The sequence below is a fragment of the Alexandromys fortis genome, unplaced genomic scaffold, assembly GCF_014885135.2.
Source record: "Alexandromys fortis isolate MF-2015 unplaced genomic scaffold, M_Fortis_MF-2015_v1.1 scaffold_23, whole genome shotgun sequence".
Lineage (NCBI taxonomy): Eukaryota > Metazoa > Chordata > Mammalia > Rodentia > Cricetidae > Alexandromys > Alexandromys fortis.
Genome location: NW_026067907.1, coordinates 15,933,975 through 15,945,486, shown reverse-complemented (window position 1 = coordinate 15,945,486; position 11,512 = coordinate 15,933,975). Strand labels below are relative to the sequence as shown.

General features: G+C 33.7%; 1 protein-coding gene across 1 annotated transcript; it reads right to left on the bottom strand.

The window, feature by feature from the left end:
- Positions 1–8,648: 8,648 nt before the first annotated feature.
- Positions 8,649–9,593, bottom strand: LOC126497797 (olfactory receptor 10AG1-like). The gene has a single exon (XM_050135968.1). It carries the CDS (start codon positions 9,591–9,593, stop codon positions 8,649–8,651), a length of 945 nt encoding a protein of 314 aa, XP_049991925.1.
- Positions 9,594–11,512: the final 1,919 nt, after the last annotated feature.

Here is an 11,512-nt window from a genome sequence, read left to right as displayed (position 1 = left end):
GTGGGAACAGGGATTAGCATTAAAATGAGAAAAGATACTTTTTAAAAAATATAAAATTTAAAAATTACAAAAATATTAAAGACAAAGATGGAATCTACAGCAAGCTGATATCTAGCCTAGACATCTCACTGAGTGCTAGGATTGTTCCTGAGAACATAATTCAGCTCTTTAAGTAGAAGAAAAACTGGGAAGTATTTCTTACATCAAAACCTGACCTCTACAAGTCTGCACTACCAGAGATATGGGGAAAAACAAGCAACTAAAACAAAAACAAAAAAGCCAAAAAAAAAAAGCCAAATACATTAAAGATGAGAAATGAAAAATAAAATCCAACAGTCAATTTTCTTAAAGCAAAACATTTCTAATAAGAAATAAGAGATGTGTTATTATATTGTCTGCATAATCTATCACTGATATAATTATGATAAACATGAACACAAGATAGTTCTTCTCTAATATTTCAACTTAAGACTACTTTCAGCCGGGCGGTGGTGGCGCACGCCTTTAATCCCTGCACTCAGGAGGCAGAGGCAGGCGGATCTCTGTGAGTTCGAGGACAGCCTGGTCTACAAGAGCTAGTTCCAGAACAGGCTCCAAAACCACAGAGAAACCCTGTCTCGAAAAACAAAAAAAAAAAAAAAAAAAAAAAAAAAAAAAAAAAAAGAAAAAAAAGAACTACTTTCATAGTACCTTTTTAATGCCAGATTTTTCTGTTAGTTTATTTATTTGTAACACATGTATGTTTGGTCTAGTTTCTTTTTATTACTATTTGTGGTAAAACCAGATCTCTCACCATACCCAGTTCATCAACTCTCTTGGCTACTATGCAACATACATGGATGTAAGAAGAGTAACGACAAAATAAAGCAAAATTCTCACATTAATTATCTGTTCTGCTGCATAATTGAAAGAAATCAAGAAATCTCATGATACTTCCTCAATAATTGTTCTCTAATAGCACATGATAAGTCTTTAGTTATTTCCTATCCTTGTATACCATTTGTCTTCTAGATTCATTCAGTGATGCATCTAAATTACCACATTGGGTGCCTGGTTTTCTGAGTCAGCATTAAGAGCAGGGCCTGCTCTTCCAGATGACCTGGGTTCCATTCTCAGCACTCAGAAGGCAGATCACTAACACTGTGATGCTAATTACAGGAGATCTTGTATCCTCATTTGTACTTGAAGGACACCAGACATGCATGTGCTACAGAGAACTATCTGCAAAATATCCTTTCCAAACATAATAAAAGTTAAAATAAGGTATTGATTGACGTATAAATATGATCACATGCACCTGTGCTTTTTAAATTCTCTCTGCTCACTTTCAGTACATATGCAATCAATTCTTTTTACCAACAGCATTGTTACTACAATTTGACAAATATCTAACTTGTCTTAATAAGGGAATGGAAGTAAATGAGATCTGCTTAATGGGGAGATCACGTACAGAGTAAAATCATGGACACATCTGTGGTATTTTTAGAGCACCTTGAGCCTGCAGGTCAGAGCTGTCTTTGGTAAATGGTGTAAGAAAAGAACTCAAGCTTACCTCTAAAATTCCACTTGAAATCATCAATGAAAGCAAATGGAAATTTATCTTTTGTTTTTTATATGGTCTTGCTTTCCTCAAAGAGCTACACTGACCCACATTAATTATTTCAGTTTCAGATAGGGATTGTTATTAAATAAAGACTGTCAAACCTCTGAGGAATATTTCTCTTGTGCATCAACTTAATTTCAGGGGATTATTTATAATGAGCTTCTGAGAAACTCAAATTAATCAAATTTGTGTTCCTCTATTATCAAATCATCTAGACACTTTTATGTTATTTTCTATAGGTTTTTGAGGTATCAATCGCTATTTGGATCTACAAATTACAAATAGTCTTCATGCACTACCCAACACTTTCTTCTTAAGTATTTTTGACTATGTATTTTATATATGCTCATGCACACATCAACTTTTAATAATTTTCCAAACTTTCTCATCTTCTGTTCATGTTCTGATACGTACTTATATAGTCAAGAGTGGTTGCACTTGACTTTAATCCAGGTACTCATTAGGCAGAGGCTAGTGGATCTGTGTGCTTGAGGCCAATGTGATCTACACATAATTTCTAGGGAAATGAGGGCTTTGACACAAAGAAATCCTCTAATAAAGCAAAGAAAAACAAAAGAAAATACAGCAACCCCCGCAAAACCCACCCAAATACTTAACTATTATTCATTCCTATACCAAATTGCTTCTGGATGTATCTGTTAATGAGTTGATGATGTTGTTATTTTTCACTTACAGATGATTTGATGAGTTCAGTCTCAAACATTGTAAAACAGTAAAAAATGTGATATGGTCAAATGTGTAATTCTATTTCAGCTTTATTGGTTGAAATTGGATTATATTCAGATAAGGGAAGAAAGACAGACTACTTTAAAAATTTACATTAGAAACTGATTTGCAAACCAATGACCCTGTTGTAGGCTTTGCTCACAGGACATAAGAATAACATGGGATTTATATTTCAAAATAGCTGCACTACTTTGAAATCCCACCACATCTTGGAGGATGACATCAAGGGCGTTTAATCAAATAGTCCCCTTCACTCAACTTCTATTTCCTATACATTCTAGCAATCTGTAAGAAGGCAGTAGGAAGAAATACTTAAATCCCTCTTGAGATTCTTATGACCTTCTGATCCATCCTTCTAGAAAGGTTAATAGTTCCTTTATTACTCCCTAAACTCCTAACAATGTATCAGTTTTTCTGTTCCATTAGTTGCAATGGTGAACAAGCTATATTTTCTGTATTCAAAGACTTCATGTGATGATCATGGTATTGTTAGAGGAAAACAACTTTCTATACAGAACAGTGATTTTTTTCATTATCTTTTTGAAACCAGTACTTTCATTTCAGTTCTATTTTATCTATATCTTACTAATCCCATCATTAGTTAGAATTATTCATTTTCAATTATTCATCATTTTATTGTTTTAACATGTAGAAGCTAGACTCTGCAGATAAATGGTCAGTAAAATTTACTGATACAACTCTGTGGAGTTTCTAGGCCCATGCCAACACAAAGAAGCATCCTGCCAGTTGCTCACAAACACCATTTAAAAAACAAAAACAAAACACCATTTAATGTTTCATGCCAGGACCTTTAAAAGAGTTGCAAGGCTTTTACCACTAATACTGAGTCAAGTAGTCTCTCTTAAAGGATCCGTGCCTCTGCTTGCCACCAGCAAACAGAACCTACTATAGAAGGTGATGCTACCAAGAAAAATGAATGAAATGAAATGTGTGCACTGGCAATGCTGGAGCATTCACATGCAGCCCATATATGGCTGTTCTGATGAAAAATGTGGATAACTCACTTCTTTGGTGTTTAGAATTCCTTTCCAAGCTCTCTATGGTTTTATGTGGATGTAGTTGCTGAATGTTGGGTGCCATTGGTAGCATAATTAATAAAAATATAGACACAGATATTGAAGTTTAGTCTGAAGACCAGGAAAGCAAAACAGCCAGCCATTGGCTCTTACTTCTACTTCACTCTGAAACAGCAATCCCACCTTCAGGAAACTCAAAATGAGACTGTGTCTGAGAGCTGTCCTCTTACATCTTATATTCCTCTATTGGGCTGGTATTAAAACTGTGTACCACTACCACCTGCTTTCTATGACAAACTAGTTTGGCTTCTGGGTTTAAAGGTGTCTCACCACTGCTTGGTCTGTAAGACTGACTATTGGGGCTTTTTTATTCTCTGATCTTCAAGCAAGCTTTATTTATTAAAATACAAATGAAATATCACTCGGGGCATCAACTTCAAAGTTTCACACGAAGGCCTCTCTACTAGGACTGCATTCAGGGACACCCCTGACACATGTTTGCCTCAGTGCCTTTTTTAGGCATGAAGAAAAATCCCATAGCCTATTTCTTCTATCTTTACTTCTAAAACCAGAACCAGATAGCCAAACCTGGTAAGTTCTGATGCATACTGGGGCTGGAACATGGTCCCCTCATTCCATTACATTTTCATGTGTCTTCTGTCCTTCACTGCCTATGATTGACTACCTTGAAACGTGCTCTGTGGACCAGGCTGCCCTTGAATTCAGAGATACTCTTCCTAGAACTGGGATAAAAGGTATTCCCCACCATATCTATCAGGAAGATTTTCTTTAGTTCCTTTACAAAAGTTGGAAAATTAGCTGGCTGGGTCTTTCTTTTGTTACTACTTCCTATATTCTATTTCTTAAACTGTTTATCTTCTTGAACACAGATCTTAGCAACTTTCTACTTTCTGGTGCTTTTTATCTCCTTAAAATTTATATTTTATAATTTCTTCTAGTAAGCTTGGTACCTTTTATTATTAACCTTTATTACTTTTACCACTAATAACCACACTGAAGAGTGTATTCTATGCTGTTTTGAGATTTCCTCTTCCATCAATGCTAATTCAACACTCTTCACTTTAGCTATAGATACATTCTTGAGACCAGGGCAAAAACGACCACTTTCTTCACCAAAATATTGCAATACCAGTCTCTAGACAACATACTTTCATTCTTCTCCTCTGAAAACTCTTAAACCCCATAATTCATAAATTCAAATTCAGCCTCACTGTCTTCCATGTTTTGGTAGGGTTGTTTGTGAAACAGTGCTTAAGGCACCCACTGATTTCCTCGCTCAATTGCCCGGACATTCTATCCCAAACATAATACAGTCAGACCTAAAACACGAGTACCCAAGTCCCTGAGTACCAGCTTCTGTCTTATTTTGAGTTTTTATTGTTGTAAAATGACACCATAACTAGGACAACACTTAAAAAGGAAAACATTTAATTGAGGTAGCAGTTTACTGATTCGGTGGTTCAATCCATTGCTATCACGGTGAGTAACATGGTAGTATGCAGGCAGATGGGGTGCTGTAGGAACAGCTGAGAGTCCTACATCATGCAGGCAACAGAAATTTGACTGAGACGTTGGGGTATATCTTGAGCAAAGAAAACCTCAAAGGCTTTCCACACAAGTGATACAATTCTTCCAAAAGGGCCATTCCCACTTCAACAGAGCCTTCCCCCAAAATAGTGCCACTCCCTATGAGATTATGGGGGACAAGTAAATTCAATCTATGACACTTCTCTTCCCCATTTTACGGCTTTTACATACTTATACCCAGTCTTTCAAGATGTTCCCTGAACACTGAGGTAATGGAGGATGAGTTCTACCATCTATAATTGAACATTTAGTCACTGATTTTTAGCATTTAACCATTGATAAATCTCTGCATAATCATCACAATCTGTAAAAGATAAGTTACTTTGAGTACGCCTGTGAGCAACACAGATATAGCATTTAGAAGGCAGGTAACATTATGACCACTTAGCAACATCAAGAAGGTCCCTAACTAGAGCCTATGATTTCCCTATCTTTGGGATTTTGACTAGGTTTATAGTAACAGACATGATTTTCCTCCTGTGAAGCAGGCCTGACATCTAATTATTAGTCAGTTGTTCTCCTCATAGGAGTCAAGCAAATATTTCACTCTGGGCATATATTATTTGGCAAGTCAACATTAAAGTACACACAGTCAAGTACTGTAGAAGGAAAACATCCTATTACATTGTGAGAAAACTTAAAATGAAATATAATTTTAAATGTTTAAAAAGCATTTTACCAGATTTATTCCTTCTTCTCTCTAAAGCTAACCTCTGTAATGTTGTGACTTCATATATAAGATTTTTCTTTACTTACCCAACTTTGTAAGTCACAATGTTTATGTGTTTCTGACATTTTATAACCATTCTCTTCATCCTGTTGTTCTCTATTCCTTTGGTGACTCATTTTTAATATTCCTAGAAGTTCAGATGTTATACAGATGTCTTCTATAAGATGAGACTTCAATTTTTATTTATTGTCAACAGTTTTCTTTATATAAATTTACTATTTATCTCTTTAATTTTACTTGTTTTTCAACATTATCATTAATATATGACAGAAATATATGTGTTGATATAATTCTGTTCCTTAGACTATTACTTCATTTTGTGTAAAGAGTGGATTTGTCAGAATTTTCTTTGCCCTTAGGGATTCCATTTTATCGTCATGTTTGTCTCCACTTAGGATACAGGTTGATTGTGAATCTGAGTGTTTATATAAATGACAGCCACCTTATGAATTTATTGGGGTAAACTGAGATAATTTGACACAAGGGGTACTAAAATTCTCAGAAAACCATGCCTAAGAATGATACCCAATAACTTATAAGATATACCAGACCAAGAAGGTGATATAAATTCTTCGCCAGCACCCTATTAAAAATGAACAAAAATAACGATTTCACTAAATACAAGTATCCATAGGAACAATCAACTAAAAAGATATATGCAGAATACAAGATATCACTTTTTAGGATACATCAGGATTAGTATTAACATCTAAAATATAAAAACATAAAAAATTAAAGAGAAAACATTTTAGATTATCCATAATATAAATGGCTATTGAAACAAACAGTTGACAAAAGATGATAAATAGATATCCACTACACATAGTAAGATGTCCTGCCCCTTTGACCTTCAAGGAAAAACGGATCAAAACTACACTAAATTGTATCTTGATCCATTGCGAATTTTAGACATTAAGAAGAAAATAATAGAACAGGAATGGTAGCTTAGCAATTAAGAAAAAGTTAAGTTCAAAAGATCTAACACCCCTTTCTGATTTTCCATGGTCCATGTCCTCCTGTGATAGACTTAAATTCACACATGTATACACAAATTCACTGAAATAGAAGATCACAATAATGAAAAGAAATACTCAAAACAAATGAGAACAAAAAAATAAGAATAATTTTATACTTTTGTAGACTACAAACCAGTCTAAACTTTATGGCAAGAAGCATCAATTGTTTCTAAATCAACAGATGACAAAAGTACTGTCACATCCATTTTAATTGCAGCACTGTTAATAATAGGTGTGTTTAGATAGCAATCCTAACATTATTTGAAAAAGGAATCGCTAAAGAAAATGTGGCATATGAACACACGGTAGCTGTTATGGCAACCATGAAGAAAAAAAATATGTTCTTTAGAGGAAAATGTATACAAATTGAAAAGACTCATAATAAGTAATTCTTTCTTGGTAATATGATTTTATTTCTTTACTTTACGAAAGTCTGATTTTTTTTGTTTCCTATCATTTGTAGATTCTATATTTTATATATATCAATATATTGAACTCATATATGAATATTTAGAGCATGTATTAGTGTGTGTGAGAAAGAGATAGAGAGAGATAATATGTGAGAAAGAGAGATATAGAGAGAAATAATAAGAAGATAGGAGAGGTACAACATTAGTCAGAAGTCTACTGAAAGTATTGGTGGGTTTGCATGAGAGTATCTTCTATAAATTTGTAGTATGTGCAAGTAATATATACCATTATGTGTGTGTGCATGGAAGGAAAGAAATGCAGATGGTCAGTACAATTATAAACCAAATTTTATAATATTTCCAATGACTTATGTTATGAATGTAGTACTAAATGAATATATTACAAGTTACTATAGGTTTTGAAATTAAGTTCAAAGAAGCTTACATGTTTATATGAGTGCAGTAATCTTGTTCAGATAATTCGTAGGTCCAATGTTGTTTTCAATGATTGTTTTATAAATCTAAGCTCACCAAAATTCTGACAGAATACTTTAAGTTTCATTACTCTATCAATTGTGTTAATCTATTCTTTAAAAATATTTGATATGCCAATATAATTATTAAGTATATTATGGTACTAAAGAAAATATAGCAGGAAATATAGATGTCAAGATTAGGGACAATGTAATTTAGATTTATAAATATGTCACGTGGAAACAGACGGATTAAGCTTATTGTTTTTATATGGAGATTGTGATACACAATGCATTTCATTCCTGGTGAATGCACATGGATGTGACTGCTTAAACCATTGACAACAAATAAGAATTGAATTCTCAGTCCTGTAGAAGAGATCTGTATACCATTAAAACTTCTAACAATATTAAAAATGAATCACTGAAGGAACAGAGAAAAACAGGATGAGGAGAATGGTTACAAAATATCAGCAATTGAGTTTAACAAAGGTCAAAGAGATTTTGAAGTCACAATTGCAGTTCTTGCTTTTACTGGACCTGAATGTAATTGGCACTGTCAGGAATAAATTAAAAAAATGAGGAGGAAACTTACTACCTACCTACCTACTAACAAGTTCATTGAGAGTAGGAGTCCATGCCCACGTTTGATTATGCATAGTACTTTCAAACCTGTGGTCATACAAGGACCTCAGTTAAGATTGATGGGTCATGAAACAAAGCAAAAAGACATATATGTGGGGAGGATTTGGAGGGAGGAAATGAGTTTTAAGAGGAATAGGGAATGCATTACATACATGTAGAAAAATGTCAAAGAAAAAATTTAATTAAAATGTTTCATTAGACATACAAGATTGACATTATAACAATCCGGTTAGTGTATTTCCATGTAAAGTAATGTTATACTAACTTTTAAAATAAAGAAAGGTCACAGCAGTAATTAGTATTTCAAAAGACAAATCAGATGTTATACTCTATGTGAGAACTGTGGTTGCATTCAATCACTGTACATATGTCCATTGCACTATGCTCTATGCAATAATCTTCTCAGAGCTGCAATCACTTCTTTGTTCCTAAGGCTGTATATCATGGGGTTGAACATGGGAGTCACAACGGTGTAAAAAAGAGAGAGGAGTTTGTCACTTACTGAAGAATGTATAGACTTTGGCATTAAATAGGTAATAGATGCAGAAACATAAAACAAAATCACCACCACCAGATGTGAGGAACATGTGGAGAAGGCTTTTGACCGTCCATGAGCAGTTGGCAACCTCAAAATGGTGGCAATTATTTTGCTGTATGATGTTATTATTAATGAAAAAGGGATTGCAGCAAGCAAAATAGTCACTACGTAGACATACAGCTCATTACCAGAAGTATCTCCACAGGCCAGCTTAAGTACAGGGGATATGTCACAGAAGAAGTGATCTATCAGGTTAGAGTTGCAGAAATGTAGAGAGAATATCTGACAAGTTTGCCCTACGTGGAAAGGTATGCCACTAAACCAGGAGACCACTGCCAGCTGTGTGCATTTTGTCTGTTTCATGATGAGAGGATACTGCAGAGGGTTGCAGATAGCTACATAACGGTCATAGGACATCACAGCCAGGAGTATACTGTCTGTAGTTGCCAAAATTAGAAAGAAACACATTTGTGTGGCACAGGCCAGAAGAGAAATGCTTTTGTCCTGGGTCCAAATGCTGTACAGAATCCGAGGGAGAGTGACTGATACATAACAGATTTCCAGAAAAGAAAAATTAGTCAAGAAAAAATACATGGGTTTGTGTAGTGCAGTATCAATTCTGGTTATCAAAATTATGAAGCTATTTCCAATTAGGATAATCATGTACATTATAAAGAACATACCAAATAGAAAGCCCTGGAGGTTTGGAAGGTCAGAGAATCCCAGGAGGAGAAAATGTGTCACTGTGGAAGTATTCTCCTCTGCCTTGATGTTTGTGTGTTTCATCTGTGGGGATGATTCACATTTCCTTATTCTTAGATTTGTTATATCATTCAGAAAACTATTTGCATAGTTTTGATTTTGCTTATAAATACACACCCACCACACACACGCCACACAACCCACACACACACTATATATACTGACCAAGATATACAGATACATTTATATCTGGGTGAAAGCAATATTTGGCATGACATATACTCTTTGTTCATAAATATACCTTTGAGGCAAATGATACTGTTTTTTCACCTTTATATAGGGTGTATAATATATTTTCTTCTTAATGGCACAATGAAACATAATATTTTAAATGATTATGTATATATCCAAAGCGACAAAATCTGGTTAATGACTTCATTTTCAGTTGGCTCTTTAATTATATTCCAAATTGTTTCCTTTTATGTTGATAAAATACCTCTATTTGCTTAAAAAATATCTAGAGAAAACTTTATTCAATGATTTAATGTGGCTTTTTAAAACCCTTTTAACCCAGTAGTCCTATACATATGCAATTTCATTGCAAAATTCATGATAAATAAACTTAAAATCAGATTTGATGAGATTCTGTTTTACATTTAAAATTTGGGGAGTTTGGTGTATAAGCTATGCAATCACAAGATATATTTTTTACATATTTGGAATTCATTAACACCAAAATGTATAATAATTACTGATTTCTTTATTCTTTCTTTTTTTACAAATAGTACTTACTGTGCAGAGTCATTTGTTTCTGGTGCAATGGTCTAAGCCACAGCCTTCTGAAGGCTTGTCAAGCAGTCTAAACTCAAGGTATTTGCTCAGCTCCTGTAAGCAAGTTATGTACACAAATTGCAAAAACAAACTCAAATCATTTAACATTCCTCTCTCTGTCCCTCTTTCTCCCTATACCATGTCTGTGTGTGCAGGTGTGTCAGCTGTAACTCTCCAGATTCTCACTTTTTATGCTAAGAAAGAAATTCAGTACAAATTTCAAGTAACCACTGTCACTTTTTATTTAAATACTTCATAAAAGTTAACTGTTAGTACTTTTGAAACAATGATTTATTTGAAGTCGACATAATGGTATTAATTAAAATATGTAATATACTTGGAAATTTAAATTAATATGAAAATAAAATAGGTGTAGAATCTTCTGAAATTATAGAGATGAGCTTGTGATTTTTGTCTTTAAGTTTATTTATATACTTATGTTAAAGACATATATAATTGCATCATTTTTAAAGAGTTTTCCTGGAAAAGATTGTGTCAAACCAGTTGAAAATGAAATAATAAATAATTCTGTAACATTTTCAGATTCTCTTGTGAAAGACCTTAATACTCTGCCACTAGGAGCAGTTTCAATCATTGTAGGTGTCAAACCCAAGTCAGTGATCTTCACTCAACATTTTCATTCCCTATTGTAGATAGGTGAATTGTTATGATACAATGCACCTTAGCAATTCTATGTTGATGTTGATGACAGTGATCCTTAATGTATTATTCCTTCACATGAAAACTTATTACATAACCTGTTTTCTCTGTATCATATATAAATAATTAACAGAAAAATAGTGCAAAGCCTATCAGAAAAAGTGTTTGAAACTTAGCCAAAGGTAAATAATGTAATATTGTTAAAATTTCTTTTTGTAGTTTTATCCAAATGCTGATATTAAAAATAAAAGAACACAAATCTGTGATCAATCAAATGTAGTCTGTGCTCTTTGGAATTAGGTAAATTATAATCTTTACCTTGACTTAATGACATTCAGGAGTAAAATGATGAGGAATTTTTTTTATAAGATCAAGAGCTTCTCTTATTTGAAACAGAAGTCAAACACCTTCCAAAATATATTCTCCTGTCATAACGCACTATTGTACTTAACAAGGAGCATTCTCTACCCTGGGGACAACGCCTTTTCCGTGTTAGTGTCTAATTGTTAAGA